Genomic DNA, 17,211 nt, shown 5'->3' with positions numbered 1-17,211 from the left:
ATCACCCATGTTACTTTCCATATATCACATAGCCCAGATGGTGCATGACATTAAACATACAGGATGCATTAAGGCTTTGGAAGGATGAGCAGTAAGGCTCTACTACCAGGGGCAGCCAAGGCACAGCCTCATCCCCACATCTACAAGCATGGATATTTGAGAGCAGGCAGTATACACCAGCCTGGAATGCAACATAGGCCACTACACCATCATGGAGCTTGCAAGGCTGGTTGAAAGCCAGCAACTGGCTGGTGTGGCCAGTCGAGCCAACTGCAGGCTACTAAGTAGTTACACATGCATAATTCCTTATTATGCAATAATCTGGTGACACCTTGGTGCTGGTTCTTCACAACATTTAGCTAGAGGATTTACAAGGAAGAAAAAGTCAGTAACAAGCCAAAATGTGGCAAATACTAGGTTAAATTATCCCGATATTTGCTGTCTGAAAGCTGCAATTTCACACTGACAAAACTGCAGGGGCTTTTTGGAGCAGTGATTTGCAGAAGCCCAAGTAATAAAAGTTGGTATATTTTTCTGCTCTCTTCTTTCGCTGGAAAGCTTCCATCTGATATAATCAAGCCAAACTCCGGGATTTGAAAACAGAGCATATCAAAGCATATCAAGGCTGGTAGAACTTGAAGCAATGGAAGTAAATAATTAAAAAGCACTGTAAAAATCCTGAGCATTATCAGAATGGTTCTTTCATGTTCCCTTGCTTTTTCTATACAGAGAAATCTGGAAGGTGGTGAAGGCTGGAACAATACAATTATGTGAGTGTGACTTTCAACAATGGGAAAACAAGAGGGAAATGAAGCTTTCACGCAGCAAAAGCTGTTGTGCCATTGCAGTGTATACCCTATGGCCCACAGAAAGCCCAAACTAACTCTGTTTAACACAGGAGATGAAGGAAACACATGGAGTAGGTGCAGAGATATGGGATGATTTTCTCTTTTCTCTTGTTGCAGCCTGACAGTGAAAGTTTGGTCTCAGAGCCATGACCTTTCCAAGGCTTCAGGGGAAGTTTTCCATTCCCAATTCCAGAGCTGCAGCCATATTAGGAATCAGCAGCCCTGTTCTTCCTCACCAGCCACTTCCTCAAGTTTTCAGGTTCTCCCCTCCATGTTCCAAGCCCTGTCTCTAAACACATCCCAGAGCAGCTCAACTCTGGTTTATTTACAGATTTTGCTGGCATTGCTGCCATTCCAAGTGTTGCCCTGCAGATAAAGAGACCAAGAAGAGCCCTGCCAGTGTTAGCAAAGCCAGAGATCTGTGCTGCATCTGTAGCACCGCTGTTGCAGAACTTCTTGTCCCCAGCTAAAACTCATTTCACCTGCACTGGGTAAATACTAAAGTACTTACTATTTCTTCTTTATTTTCTATAATCACTGTGTGATAACTACCCCATAAGAGTCTAGAAGAGACTGTGAAGGACTTTGTAGCTCTCTCCCTCCTGGACACAAGTCAGTTGTGTTGCTTCTGCATTGCTAAAATCAGCTATCCTACTGCTGCTACAGCTGGTGTGGCTTCAACAGTGCTGTCAGGGCAGGGAATCCTAGTGTGGAAAAGCTGTTGCTAAGGGCTTTGGCAGCGTCCTACAACTCTGCTCACGGCAGGTCTAATCACTGCTGTGCTTTAAAGCCACTGATAGTTCTAGAGACTGGCTTACACACTTCACCTGCCAGCATTGCCAGCACTGATGGAGCTGGAATAAAGCCACAGCAATCCCTGGAAATTCTTTTAGGGCTGTTTTTGTTGTGGGGCAGCATTGGGCAAAATTGTTGCTCTAGAAGCTCTGCACCAAGGCTTCATTGCTGTTTCCATCAAATTTCCCTTGTCTGCCTTCAGACCAAAAGGTTTTGTAGGGAGCATTTCACAGCCGCTTTCAACCTTCTTCTGGGTGGGAGGAGAAATGGCAATGAATCAAGTGAAAGGCAGAGGAGAGGAGGCTCCTGGGGTTTCATATGTGCTGACACACGAGTGAGTGCCCTCAGCTTTATCTGCTCCCTCTCTGGCCTCTATCAGAGATTCACGTCATTACCCAACTAATGATTTCCGAGGGGGGGATTCTTTCTTTGTCTCCTTGACAGAGGAAAAATGGACATGGGCAAACAGGAAGGATGAGCACCCGTTCATCACCTTTATGAGAAAATTCAGATAGGCTTTGCTTAGAAATCACTTCCCTCCAGTCCTGGTCCCCCAGGGCTGTCTGGCTGATGCTTTCTGAAAGCTTTGGCACTTTACATCCACCTTGTAAGCACAAGGTCACACAACCACATTGCTCAACCCTCTCCTTGCTCTGCCAGCTCCACAATCAGTTCACTTCAACTGCATCCTGCCTGACCATAACCTTTCACAAATTCACTACTGTTTTTCTCTCCCTTCTCATTCCCTTCATCTATTCATTCCATCTTTGCCTTCAACAACTGCCTCAGATGACTGACTATACCCTCAATGCCCTTAGAAATGCATTAGAAAGTTGTGGGTTTAAGTGCATGCAGTGAGCATATGAAAATTCAGATCTTGAGTTGCCCACATTAACACACCAAGTCTCAGTTTAGCAATTCAGATATGAGAGATCTTTTATCTTCTACCATATATCTTTTTCCTTCCTCACTTTTACAGCCCTACCACCATTGGTGAAACTCTCCACCCATCCAGATCAGGAGCAGCTTGCCTACTTCTCTCACAGACAACTGAGTAGTTTACAGAAATCATCCCAAACCCTTATTTTTTCCCCCAGATCTCAAAATATTCTGTAATCCTTCTGGTTCTGTTCTCTATTTTATTTTTTATTTATTCCTCTCTGTTCTTTCTGTGCTACTTACAAAAGCCTTAGCATAACCAGAACACACCAGTCTTGACCTGTCCTATGGGACTATCATACTCAGGTACAAGGAATCATTAATATTAACAATTTGTTTAAATCTGGGCAACACTCTGAGGTGCAACTATGGTATTAAATCAAGTCCTACCTTCCATTTGAATGGGAGTGATAGCTCTTTCCCTAGCTCATGGGAGATACACCTCAAAGAGCATCAAAGCAGCAATGAGATTGCAATGCAGTGAGGCACCCAAGTATAGGCTTTATCTAGTTAGCACAGAGACCAACAGTGAGACAGATACAGCAATGTGAATAATGCTCCCAGACTGGATAGTATGCCCTATGAAGCTCAGGTAGCCCACACTGGAGGCCCTGCTGCGAGCCTTAGCAGTTGTCAGCAGAATGAGGTAAATTGAAGCTAGGGTGGAGAGAATCTCCCACCCAACAAGCACAGGGCTGCCTGCAGTATAGACATACCCAGCCCTATCATGCGAGGTCAGCCATGACTTGTATCTGCCATAGCCACTGGGTGTGAAAACTCAAGACCTTGAGAACAGCAGCAACTTGCCCTCATACTATCTTTCCAGATATAACCCACTAGCTCACCAAAGGGGAAGTAGTAATGGGCAAGCAAAGAAAGGCCTTCAGTTAAAAACAGTGCTTCTTTTTCAGACTATTACCTAAAATAGACATAAAACATAAGCTAAACCCAAGAAAAAACATCTCTTTCGAAATTACAGTCTCACTAAGCACTTATAAACCAGTTACTCCGTTCCCATGATACAACAAGTAAAGCTTAGAAGTAGATTTCTCTTTACATAGTGTTCCTTTGCCAATTTTCTATGCCAGATAGGTGTGACCTGTGCTTAATCTTGCCGTACCAAAAACTACCAAGAGATGGCACCAGGGTTTCTGCATGCATCATGTTTGTCCAGCCATCTGGAACAACCTTGATACATGGTACTCCTCTCTGCCTCATCAATTCTTCATCTATTTTCAAATCTCATCTGAAAGCATCTCTTTTCCCCTTGCTTCTACCTCTTAATTTTTCAATTTCTCTCATCTGCTGCTATTAATGGTACAATGCCAGTAAAGTGTAATTCTGCAGTGCAACTCTATCTACTCTGCAAAACAGCACAGAGAAACCATCAATTTGAAATGAGATTTTATAGCTTATTATTGATATTAGAACAGTTCATTCTTTGAGAGCAACTATACAGACCATAAAAAGAATAGAGAAGGAATTCAATAAAACTGGGACACCCTTAGCTCCAAGATAATTTCTTCTATTACAATGCCTCATTGCATTAAAGTTGGACACTAGGGTTTATTTACTTATCTCAGCAATGTACCCATCTCTGCTCCATGTTGTTTGAGATTAGTTAAGTTGAAAAGGCACTTGATATAAACAAGAATTCTAATTCTAAAGACAATGCTTTCCCTTGTTGCTGGCATCATCTCATTTAGAATGGCATTTACCATTTCTATTCAGCAGGAATTCTAGCCTAAATACCATGTATATCAAGGCCAGATGGGAAGCATGTCATTTAGCTGTGACATAGCTCAAAAGAAATATTTCAGCCCCTCCTGTGAATTTTCTACAGGGATCAAGTGAACCAAATAGCAATTTGAGAATAAGCAGGCACTAAGCATTGATTAATTCTGACCACATTCCAATAGAATCATGAGTTACTTTCCAATTAAGTATTCGAACTGCTCAACACAATTAATGGCAAAACACAGACTAACAAGAGGAATTAAAGATGATTTGCTTTTGATATCCTATCAGGAGCCATTGCCAAATGAAGAAAGGCATAAAGCTGTGTATGAAACATTCCTCAAAAAAAAAAAAGCAATCACAACTTTCATATCAGGTTGCAGAGGAATTAAACACCATGTTGGTGCATTGAGTTTCTTCTCATTCTCAAAATACTGGCTGGCAATGGCCATGCAACATGTTCTTCTGTTTAAGCAAAGAGCAGCTGGAAAGTGAGGACAATCCAGGAGATGGAATTGCAGCACAAATGTATGTAGTGATCTACCAGTGAGAAGTTATTCAGGATTAAGGCTGAGGAAACTCTAACTGCTTGCACTGGGTCTAGGATGCATTTGCAATTGGATCTCTTCCATGTGTCTCTCCATCATTCTTAACAGAAGAGATAACTCTAGTGTTCAGGTCATCCCTGCTATACGTCTCCTCTCTTTCTGTATAATACAGACATAGCCCACTGCCATTCTGATTTCTTCTGTTGTTGTGAAGGTCACAGGAGATCACTTTTATAAGCATTTGTTGATGTGGCAGCATGGTCCCTTTTCAACACTATGAGCTTAACACTTACATTTTATCTTGCATCAAAAGCACCGGTTCCAAGATGAGAAAACAGAATCCCACTTGTGTGCAAACAAAATAGGCTTCATAGAAAAGCAGAGTAATATATGTATATATTCATATATCCAAAGCCTATTTTTGAGCTATATACAGCCTTATGAATTATCTCTTCAGCATTTCCAGGGCTTTAATATTCTCCTGGTCAATGCGATACAAGATCTGATTAAATACAGACCAACCAGATTTGGACTTTTAGCTGTACCGTGCTCTCTTGACATTCCTCACTTCACTCGCATGAGCTGTGCTTTCAGAGACAACAGTAAAAATCTTTCTCTCAGCTCAAACAGAAGGGATAGAAGTACACAATACAGGAATTACTTCCTGACCATAGCAAGAGTGTCACCATTATTCTTGCGTTTCATATTCTTGAGTCTCTCCCTACCTCAAATCCCCTTGAGCACACATCGGCAAGAAAAAGGACACATACATCAGGGGTTCTCATTTCCTTTTGGGTTTTTGATCCCTGACATTAGTTGGAGAGGACTGTATTTCCTACATCTCTCTCAGCAATCATCTCCCTGACCCAGGCTTAATACCCATCATGCTACTTTACTACTTCAGACTCATCTTCCACTCGGCAGAAAGAACTAAACACCTCCAAGTCACCTCCGATTTCTAGAGGCAAACAGTTGTTACAGGTGAAGAGAACTTGCCTCTTTCTTCTTTCCTTTAGTATGTGAGAAGTTCAGATATCCACCTCAAATCAAATAGTTAAGTGAGAGGATTTACTCCCCTTAGTAGAAAGGCAGATTAACAGCAGGTGTTTGAGGAGCTGGAACCACCCAATAAGCATGAAACACAAGAAGAACTGTGATCAGATGTCAGAAGCGAGCAATGCTGGACATGAGCAAAGAAAGATAATTTCTGCATATCACATTTTCTAGCGAATTAATTTGGCTCCATTCCCAGACCATTTTTATCCACTTTCCACTTTTAATTAAGCAGTCAAACTTTCCTGGAACAGCCCAGTGCAGAGATTTTAAATCTGACAAATACTCATTCTTCTTGCAGTCATTGGTATGAGGCTTATGTGAACACTTAACCACACTGAGCAGAGCTGGTTACTGGTAAATAGATACATTCACAAAGAGCTTTGAGAAACAAAGATGTTTTAAAAGACTCTCTAAATTGCTTTTAATAAAACTGCAGGAAAACAGCTGACCATCAACCTTTTCACAACAGAAAAATATAACATAATGGAGGGAACAACTTGGGCACAAGTCTCATCGTCATTTGCCACTTTCTAAAACATGGGTATTCTAATATGAAATTATCACAAGTTCTGTTTTAATTTATTTTCACTGACTTTGATAATCTACCTTCGTCTTAAGGAGTCCTAAAACAGGCCTGCACAATGTAGAGCTGCAGACAACACAGAGCCTCCAAAGCCCTTGGCCTGACATACCAGCAACCTGGAATGATGCTTGGCCACCTGGAGACAGTCATACAGAAGAGCCCCAGTGCCTAGATGGCCAGAAAGCAAACCTCTGCCACTGATACATTCCACATACATCTGCCAATGACACATCCAAATATCTCTTGGGAAAACGAATAAGCTGCAAGGGACACTGGGCATTAAGAGAATTGGTAGAAGATATGGAAAATATAGGGAATAAGTGAGGTGGAAGGTGAAAGGAGCAGGGACCATTGCATTGTGTGGGGCATCAGGGATATTGCATTAGAGTAGGTGTTGATGGAGTGAAGATTTGAGCATCCCACACACACACTCGTATCAGATATCCCAGCTACCGACATAAACAGAACTGAGAAAAACAGAGCATCATCTGGCTTTATTTTAAACTGCCCCTATAAAAGGTATCAAAAAACTGTCTCTGAAGAACTGTCTCTGTCTCTCAGTCTAGAGTCTCCATCTTACCTGTACTTCACAGTGCTTAACCCAAGAGCTCTCTATAAACAGCAGCAAGTTTCACACTTTTTCATGTGGCTTTTACTTCAGATATGGGTAGTCCTGGCTAGATCCATACAGTTATGGCACCAGCAACCTGAAGACCTCAAATGCCTAAACTAAGACCAATAAAGTCCGTGAGTCACAGTCTCAGGGGGAATCAGAGTTACTTGGCATGCACCCAGAGAAGGTCAATTGAAGCATGAGAGACTATTTCTAAATAACCCATAGCTTTGCCACCAGGAAAAATAAATAGAACTATGTATCTTGTTTCCACATCTTAGCTGGCTAAATAAATAGCTCTCATAGTGCACTCTCCAGGGCAGATTCTTAAAGTGACCTTGGCCTTCTGCTGCCCAGGACAAGAGAATGTGGGTGCACCCATCAGAGAAGTGGTGCATTTTCAATGCTGCATTCCTGGCAGCTGATCAAAGAACAGGCATAACCTCAGCCCCCACAGTTGCCTTCTGTTCCTTCCCAGTGGGAAGGCAAATCATAGTGGCACATAACTATGAAGAGAAGGCATCAAGAGCAAATACAAAGGGAAGATCAGAGAGAGGACATTAGAGTATTCCTCCATAAGCTGGTTACAGACTGATGTTCTTTTCAGGTTCTGTACTGATAGCCATAAAGAAGCAGTTTGGGGTTTTTGTTTTGTGACCAGCTAACTAACACCAAAGTAAACCACTCTCGATTTCAGAATAGCCACAGCAACCTTAGGAAGAGCTACACCAGCATCATATGGCCAGGAGCACATGCCAAACCAGACAAAGCACACAATCACTTTTAAGTCTTTCTCCCCATCTCAGAAAACCCATCCATAAGCTTCCCCCCCCCCAGTCAACCTACACATTTTCAACAAAAAGAGCTCAAAAAGATAGACTTTTTCACATGTACCCACCTCCATTTGCTGATGAACTGTGAAGATGCCTGGGATTTTCAGACCATAGCTGTCCCAGGCATTTGCTAGCACTGGGAAAGAAGAGCTGTAATCGACCCTACAGTTTGGGTTTCTGGTCTCAGAGCCTACATTCTTGTTAACAACATCCCTTGAAGCTGCTTATCCCCAGTGAGAGCAGCATTTCCAAAAGGACTGCAAGCAAGCACACTCACCACAAAATAATAACAAAATAATGCCTTTAAACAGGTTGCAAACGTGATTTTAACCCAAAGCAGGTTTGTGTGCTTCTTCTGATGTAAAACAGACTGTCTCCCTTGAGCAGTTGACCTTCTCAGCTGTTCCTATTTAGTCCTAAATGGAACAAGCAGCTTTGAGCCTTAGGCAGGCCAGCTGAGTGGCTACCAGGCTTCACCTGATTTATGGTTCTTGCTCATTACACCAAGTGTAGGTGAGACTCACATCACCTTCTTCTGTGAGCTAGATCTCAGGAAAACCTTTATCCTTCATTTTTATATTCATTCTTTAAGAAGAGCACAAACGTTTTAGGCAAAAAATGATATTAGGAAAGTGACCTAGTGATGAGGAAGTTCATGCGAACAACAATTGATGTATAAGATACCTTTTTCAAAGGGAAAATAAATCAATTCTTTTCAGCAATAAATAAAATAGCTTATTAGCAATAAAACTACAATTTTATTGAGAGGAATTTTAAGTGTAGGTTTTCTTGTGTATGTGTGTGTCCCAAATGGACAAAAAAGAGCCACAGAAGAGCTCGGAACTATTCTTGTACATCAGATAAAAGGCAGAAACCCCCAAATATCACACATTGACAATCTACAGTCATTGAAATCAAAAGCAGTATGTTTTTCTGAAGTCTGTTTCTTTCCCTTGCTGCTTAGAAGTGAGTATTCTAGGGCACTTTACAGCCTACATTACAACAACCGTCAGCAGCACTAGCTGCATCTCCAAATGAATCTCAGCAAAAAGCCAGCTTAGAAATGCATGACAGATACCAAGTTTTCCACTTCCCTCAGAGGAAACAGTGAAGGGAAAAAGCAGCTTTGCACAAAATCCATATAAAAAGCCTTTATGCAGCCAGCCCCATTGCTTAAGGAAGAAGTGATTCAGGCCCAAGTCCCATTACACACAGATACTGACCTATGAGGCTATTGCAGAAGTAGAACTAACACTAGTCTAATCATAGCGAACACTTCCATAGGAAGGAAACCAGGGAACTGAGTGGAATTTGCTTACTTAGTTAAGCACAGGCATGGACCCATCCATCAGTTTCAGTTGCCTCAGAAGTCAAACCCACCTCTGGGTCCAACTCATCATGGACACCCCTGTCATACATAATACAGTTCTCCAGGTTTCCTAAATCTTAAAGTTATAATGTGAGGCCAGAGGGGAATCTTGGAGGGTGCTCAGATATCCTGAAACTGACAGGTCCTGTGTTGCTTAAGCAAATGTGATTGTGTGGGCACAGCTCATAGCAGTAAACTCTTCCTCCTGTTTGTAATGAGCAAGCCACAGAAATGTGCTATGCCCTTCTGTGGATGCTTTCCACATTACAAAGTTTGCCTTCAAAGGCATCTGAGGAAGTGGTCAGAGCAGAGACTAAAGTTCAGCATTAAGATGGAGATATAAAATGGACTTGCTGTCTTCAGAAAGAAACAATTTGGAATATTTGGGCTGGGCTTAAAAACAGGCCCAGATTCATATCAGTGAGAACTGTCATACTGCAAAAATATCACAATGACCCAGTCACAACTGTCTGCAGGAGGAGGATGAGGCACCAGTGCCACAATCCCACCCTACTTGCCCCTGGGCCTGTGGTGGCAGAAGGTTCTCGCTAAAGCGGTTTGTCTGCTGCCAGCAGATGCTTCTCAAAGCCCAGTCCTGGCTGGGAAATAAAGAACAATATCTTACAATCAAACTGCCATCACTGGATAAGGTGTACTACAAATAAATGGCCACCAGCATGAATCATATGATGAATCACAGCATTAACGTGTCCTTCAGGGAACTATTTCTGCCACTTAAAAACCCTGCAGATTTAAAGTGAGTGGAAATTGTGCATCCACTTCTGATTTCTTTGTCTCTTCAGGTAGAACCAAAGTTTTATTTCTTGCTGTCCTGGAAAAATGAGTTCCCTTGGGGCTCCTGCCTACCTGACTGTCCTGATGTGTCTCTTGCTGTAAGGGGTGATGACTTTGAAAAGCAGCTCCATGGCTCCGTTGATGCCAAGTGTAGTTCCTGTGGTAACTAAGACAATAAAAGAGAAAAGCAGTCAGGTCTGAAGCAGGCAGCCTGCCACACTGTGTTTAGAGGTGATGCAAGGTAGGCAGCAGCTGCCCCTGGGGCTATAAGCAGACTTCTCTGGGCTCCCAACTGGACTTCACAGATCATTTTACAAAGAAACTGAAGCCCAAAGCTGTCTGTGGACTCCATCTGAGCCAAGATCAGACACAAAACTGGTCCTGCAGTTCTTCCCTGAGCTCCTCAAAGCCCCTTTTCCTGTAAATTATCGTATGTCCGGAGATACAAATCACAGTTAAATAAGGTCACCTCACTTTAGTGACAGGGCTCAAATTCATCCCACATTTCCTATAGGTAACTCCACAAAGATGATTTATTCCATAGGGGCATGGAGGGCAGAATTTTCTTTCTGTGCTATTATTCTGCAGTATGGAAGTGGTTTTGCAGGGCAAGGGTGTTCCTGAATGCAGCTTAATTTCAGCTAGGCCAATTTTACCTTTCATCCCTCCCTTGTTAACGCACTGGGAACTTTTATAGATAGATTCTGCAATCGATTCCAAAATGCCTTATGGATCAGCAAGGTGTTTAGCCAGACCTCCCCACTACGAGACAGGCTCTCTGTGTAAAGAAGGAACAGAGCCCTGAAATACTAAATGCAATCAAACGGGGTGAAGGGATCAGTTATCAACAGCAGCCAGAGGGAGACCTGGCTCCCTTCCCACTGCTAGGTTTTGTCTGTTTGGTAGATAGCTCCCAGTGGTCATCAAAGAACTGCAGTCCTACCACATCCCTGCCAAGCTGTCCCATGATGGGAAGCTCTGCAAGGTTTTGCCAGCTACTTTCACACTAGCTGGTAATTCATTAGAGACAGGGTGGTGGACAAGCCTGCTTGAACTCCTTCTGCCCCATAGCAGTACATGGGCTGCCACACACAACTGGTGGCAGAGACTGTGAGAGGAGCAGCCCAGAGCAAAGAACCAGTGCATGAGATTGAGATGATAGCTCATCTTTTCTGCTTTCATACCTTAGCACTCTCAAAGCTTTTACATGCTTCTGGGTCTTCTTTAGTTCCACTCCATAAAAGTAATTTCTAAGGTTGGGAACACGTAATGTCCTGGTGGTGTTCTTATCCAGAGTGACTGGCCCCCATGTCAACCTCAGCTAAGCAAGCAGCGATTGTACTGTGTCTGTACACTCACTTTTCACCTGCATGCAATGCTCAACCTGAAGCTACTTCCTCAGTAATAGTTTGGTACCATATCCACACAGATATTTACCTGACCTCCCCTGCAGCTTCCAAGCTGGGCTACAGAGCACATGAAGTCAAAATTACTCATGGAAGGGGGAAGCACATCTGGAGAGTGCTGGAGATACCTGGGGAGTAACAGGTGCTCCAGTAAAGGAGCAGAGGTGGGATTCTGGGTTCTCACATCAACAGAGAGGAGTCCAGGCTGCAGTTTGCATCCTAAAACCTCTTCAAAACCTGATTGGGATGCAGGTGCACGGGAGCAGGGTGCAGGAGAGTATGTAGATCATCATTTTGAGTGGGAGACAGTACAGAGTCACTACACAGCTGTGAAACCCAAATAAAGGCACATTTCATATTCTGTCCCTGGCTGCATTTTCAGTCACACTCAGACATTCAAATACAGCTTATCACAGTGCGGGGTTGAATGTTAAGGGTTGGCTGCCTGCCTGAGAAAGCCCATTGCATGAAGCTAGCTGCTGTACAGATAGAAGGGATCTGCAAGGCTAGGAGTCAGGAGTGCTAAATCTTAGGATGTGTGTAGCAGACTGGAGACAGGATGGTCATGAGGAATCATCTGCTGGGTGAGGGATGTGATGAAGGAGAGGAAAGGTTTAGAGGGAGCAAAGGGAAATTTGTGCTGACAAATTCAGTGTTCTATAGCAGGGAAAGGCTGTATGAATCTGTAATAATCCTGTGAGAGAATACTGGAAATCCCATTGTTTGATTCATTTAATATGAGGGCATTGGCAAGCAAGAAAAGCTGGGAGAATGGGTGGGGAGGATGCTAGACAGAATACAAAGATCTAATATGTACTTCCTAAGATACCCTGAATGAGCAACTGATTTCTCTCCCTCTCTTTCTCCTTCAGTATTTTCCTTTCTTGTGGAGCTGCTCTGAGGATCAATACATTCAACATTAGTGAGACATTTGGCTATTATGATAATGGGAACCACATAGAGATGTGAGGTACCCAAGTCTCAGAGCAAAGGAGCTGACTGTCTGTATTCTAGAATAGGACATCATTGCCATGAATATTTTTCACTACAGCACTTTTATTTTCCACAGATGAAATACACTTTAAAGGCTGAAAACCCCTCTTTGGGGAGCACCTCTTTCTATGGCTGTTCTGGCTTTTGTGCCTGATGCTGTATATCAGCGGTGCACCGAGGCACTAACCTTAATCAGGAGTGATGTTCTTTTGCACTGAAATGACAGAAATATCCCTGGTGGATGTGACACAGGGAAAACAGGAAAATCCAGCTACTCACCATTAGAAGCACAAACCTGCAGGACCCAGAGGCAGTGGGTGAGGTGCAGGTGGTGGCCCAGGCTTCTTCTTGCCAAGCTCAGTATTGTATCAGTTGCTTCTGCCTTCTGCACTTTCAGCCCAAACTTCCTATCTGTGAAAAGCAAATAAGAATCAAACTATAATAGAGCCCAGGTCTCTGCAGCAGTGCCGATAAACCTATTTACACCCAGTCTTATAATAAAGGCATTCAAATGTATCGATGAGTTAGGTCAGCACTATTCTCACTGAAAACAGGAAAACATGGGATTTATGGTCACCATATCAAATCATATTACCATAGAATGGTATAGGCTGGACCTAGACCTTGTGGAGGTGATCATGACATGGGGGCTAGACCTTTCTGACTTTGACAACAACTCTGGTGTAGATAGACCATCACCAACAACATTTGTTAACTGACCTTCCACATCTGGAGCCTCATACCTGTTGTACAGAGGCACATGGGAGGTAAGGAAGGCAATGAGGATGTTCACCTGCTGCTCTGAGCCTTAGGCTTGCCTCCATTCTCTCCTTTCCCTTAAGCTACAGCCTTCTGCCTGTCAGGTAAGACACATCTCTGTGCATGTGCACTCCCTCCCTGCCTTGTTGCAGGATCTCAGGTGGCACACCCCAAAGATAAAATCCCATCTGTCTGTCAAGCACATCCCAGTGCTTATTGTTGCTGGGGCTGCATTGTTGCTGTTAGCTTTTTGTCCCCCACCCAAGCAGTCCCCCATCACTCAGCAGCACCTCGTTGTCCAACCCTGGCCAGCAGCCGCAGCAGGGGCAGGAGGATGCTGTGGTCCAGCGGCTCGGTCTGGGCAGTGGTGGTGAGAGCCTGCAGCAGTGCCTCGCTGCCCCCCTTGCTGATCACATACTGAATCCTCCGGCCGGTGCCTAGGGAAAAGAGGAGAAATCCTGCTTAGAGCATCCCTTCCCTCAGCCACAGTGATCATAAACCCTCACCCCACATGAAGCACACAAAGCTCCTGTGGTGTTTTATTGCTATAAACCTAAGGACATCTGTGGGATTTGCCATGTATCTCAGGTGCTTCTGGCCTGGGATGTGGCTAATGGCTGCATGGGAAAACTCTGTCTGCTGCCTCTTGCTCTGGCAGTTGCTATCTTTACAAACCCATGTCCTGATGAAGTTTTCCATTGTGCGTTGAAATGCAAAAGAGGGGAATAAGCAGAGATGCCAACAGGTTTCAAAGGAGCAGGAGGCTCAGTGATCTTTTCTTAGATACTGGAAATCAAATGAGCAAAGGACTAAAGCTGCAACAGTCTTCTGTCAAATGAGAAGGAATCACTGGAAAACTTTGGAGACAGCTTTTAAACAGATCTAGGTCTCCAAAGAAACCACATGCTAATCCTGTGAGCCCTATGTGTCCACAATGATCCATGGGCAACTTCAGGTTGGAGGAAGCTGTGTGTTCAGCTTCTGGAGGGGAGACAGTACCTTCTGTCTTCCATGGAGGCAATCCTTCCTGTTAGCTGAGGAACAGCACTGCAGGGATTCTAAAGAGAAGCCCAACTGGATGGGCCATGTCTGTGCCAGAGGCTTCAGCACTCGCAAGGCAGCCCCTGCAACCTCACAGCTTGGTTGTGTTGAGAGTTGTTTAACAAAAGATATTTCTGAGGTGGAGGAGGAAGGAAAAGAAATTTGGTTATTTTTTCAGTTCTTCTGCCAATTCACTTATTCTTTCATGTGTCCAGGGTGCTTGCAGCATCATGCCATCCCTGCATCCCCAAGCGGAGGTGCATTGTTGGGAGATGCTGAACTTTGTTAGTGTCTCTGTGCTATGGGAAGCCAGGCTTCGCTCCCTGTCTCACAGCTCTTTCCCAATAACACTGGTGAACATTTCCAGTGGTTGACTGCCAGGGTTTATAAAATACTCTGGAACGCATGGGCATCTTTTAAAGTAAAAGAGGAAAAAGAAATGGAGGCTTTCTCTGGGTCTTTCCTCTTTAACTTACTGAAAAAGCTCAGTTTTCCAATCACAGCAATAAGGACTGCCAACCTCTAGATACAATTCATGTTTTGTTCACACTGCAAGCCCCAGGCCAAGTTTATGCAGGAAAGACTTCCCTGATCTATTTGAGGACCCCCTTTCTGCCCCTAACCTGCAGACATCACCCCACAGCTTTGCTTCCTTACCCAGAGACAGCAAGTCAGTGAGGACACTGAGGATATTCAGGATGACATCCTTGTCACTGGAGCTCTGAAATGGAAACACACCAAATTTAGGGATCAGTTCAAAACAGTGAATTTCACGCAACACAGGGCTGTGTTGCATCATGCATTGTAGAGGCACAGAGATCCTTGCTTGGATACTGAGTACTTTTTATGCCATCTGGTCAGTGAGTATGTGGAATCATATTGATAACACATTTTAAAAGCCTCTGACAGACATACTGATCATACTACACAATATTTAATATGCAGTAGCATTTCCAGAGGATTTACATCCAAATTCTAAATTACATCTCTCTGGTTTTGGTTTGGTCTGGCTACCTCAAAGTTGAGGAAATTCTGTATCACATCGATGTTAAATGTGGGGTGGATTTCCATGACAGCATCCCTTATTACTGACAGTTGAAGAAGAATATCTTTAAATGATATTAATCTCATTTTATCTCCCACTAAATGATTACAATAGGATAATATCTTACACATCTATGACTCCTATATTTATGACTGTTGAAGAGCTTCAGAAACTCAGCCCACTTTGCATTCTGGATATACGGGATCATTTTACCATCCAGACTGATTCAATCGTTTTCTGAGATACTTAACATTATGCAACCAAATATTTAAGACAAGGAATTGAGAAGTAACACCTAGCAAAAAGAAACTGTAGAGACAATATAGCGAAAATTAATTTAATGACTATTAATGTATATGGACTCTTTTTGCAGTGTATCTCTGCTAAAGTCACAGCACAAACCCTCTATCTCTACAAACCAGAATTCCCATCATACTGGTTTTGGTCAGTTATCAGTGTTAACAAACTTTAACTGCTCAATACACATTTCATGCTGGTATAAATGAGCAATGGGGACAAAAGTATCAGCAAGGGAGTGAGATAAAAGAACAAGAAGTGATCAGTGGAAGGGGAAAGATGAAAGAGGAGTCAGGTGGGGATGAGAGATTGGAGCAAACAGGCAGAGATTCACTTCTAAAATGGGGACTCAGGGGAGGAAGGTCTGTGAGCACTGCTGCCTTTCTAAAGACTTACCTCACGTTTGTTGTTGGATAAAATCCACAGGGAAAGTGCAGGTCTCGTTCCCATCTCAGAGCTTACCCATGCCCAGAGTGAGAACCTGCTGTTTCTATTCGTTACTACATTAACTCAACAAGCAGAGATCTCTGCACTGAACATGAAAGTTCAGCCCTTTTATGAGCCATGTTGAAATCAAAAGGCTTGGTATGATAGGATTGCTGCTGCTGTCAGAGCCAAGACAAACAGAATATGTGGCTTTAATGAAATCCGGTCACTCTCGGTTCACCAAGTTATTGCTACCCTCACCTTAGAGGAGTGTAAATTCATGTTAGTGGCTCAAGGGACCACACAGAGAGGAAAGGCTGCAGCAGGGTCAGAGCAGTTCTGAATACCATTATTTCTAGGTAACATATATAGTTTTTGTCATATTTTAATCTTGATAATTCATGTCTTTATTAATTAGTCCACAGTCCTGCGCTGCCCCAAGTCTCCCAATACAAACACAAAGCAACCAGAGCTCTCTTTCCAAGAGTTTCTTGGCATTTTTTAGCATAGGGACTTGACAGTCAGGGGCAGGCTGTCAGGAGTGATGAGTAACCATCAAATTTACTGACTCCAGGAGCAGTTACTGTTCTCAGCACCTTTTTAAATATCAGGGTTGCCTAAATCAGACTGTGTTCTGGTTTTATCTTGCTGCCTCTCAGTATCCCTTTCCTCTGTAGGTGGATGGATTACACATTAAGGTTTCAGTAATGAAGTCTTCATTGATTTATGCTCCTATTACACTGGGTTGTTTATTTTAACTGATTGGATTGTGGGTTTCCTAAGCCATTAACACAAATAGTGATGACATAAGATATCCTCTGACTTTCCATGAGCTTTATCCAGGGACTTAAACGAACAAAGAACTCGAGGGGACATGAAAGATCAGCCTTTAAAATGTGCAAATTAGAGCTGAGTGAGATTGCCAAATATTTTACCTGAGTATTTACTCTTCATATTTTAACCTTAACACTCTGACTGTGGTGGTTATCCCATCATTCCCCTTCCTCCACAGTACTAGAGAGGGAATTGGATGACTTGTGTTTTCTCTGAAACAGTGGATAAACCCCTAGTCCCATTACAAATTCAAACATATTTCCCACTTTGGTGGCACCACTGAATAACAGAGAA

General features: G+C 43.2%; 1 protein-coding gene across 1 annotated transcript in view; it reads right to left on the bottom strand.

The window, feature by feature from the left end:
- The window catches only part of AGBL1 (AGBL carboxypeptidase 1), a 262,777-nt gene extending 246,670 nt beyond the window's left edge, over positions 1-16,107 (bottom strand). Inside the window, exons 1-5 of the mRNA XM_034066142.1 lie at positions 16,054-16,107; positions 14,973-15,036; positions 13,565-13,711; positions 12,795-12,926; positions 10,189-10,282 (exon numbers count right to left, since the gene is read on the bottom strand). Coding sequence (XP_033922033.1) covers positions 10,189-10,282; positions 12,795-12,926; positions 13,565-13,711; positions 14,973-15,036; positions 16,054-16,107 — 491 coding nt within the window. The remainder of the gene's footprint in view (positions 1-10,188; positions 10,283-12,794; positions 12,927-13,564; positions 13,712-14,972; positions 15,037-16,053) is intronic.
- Positions 16,108-17,211: the final 1,104 nt, after the last annotated feature.

This window comes from Melopsittacus undulatus, chromosome 9 (assembly GCF_012275295.1).
Source record: "Melopsittacus undulatus isolate bMelUnd1 chromosome 9, bMelUnd1.mat.Z, whole genome shotgun sequence".
Lineage (NCBI taxonomy): Eukaryota > Metazoa > Chordata > Aves > Psittaciformes > Psittaculidae > Melopsittacus > Melopsittacus undulatus.
The sequence above is the reverse complement of the archived record's forward strand: the minus strand, read 5'-3'. Positions and strand labels throughout refer to the sequence as shown.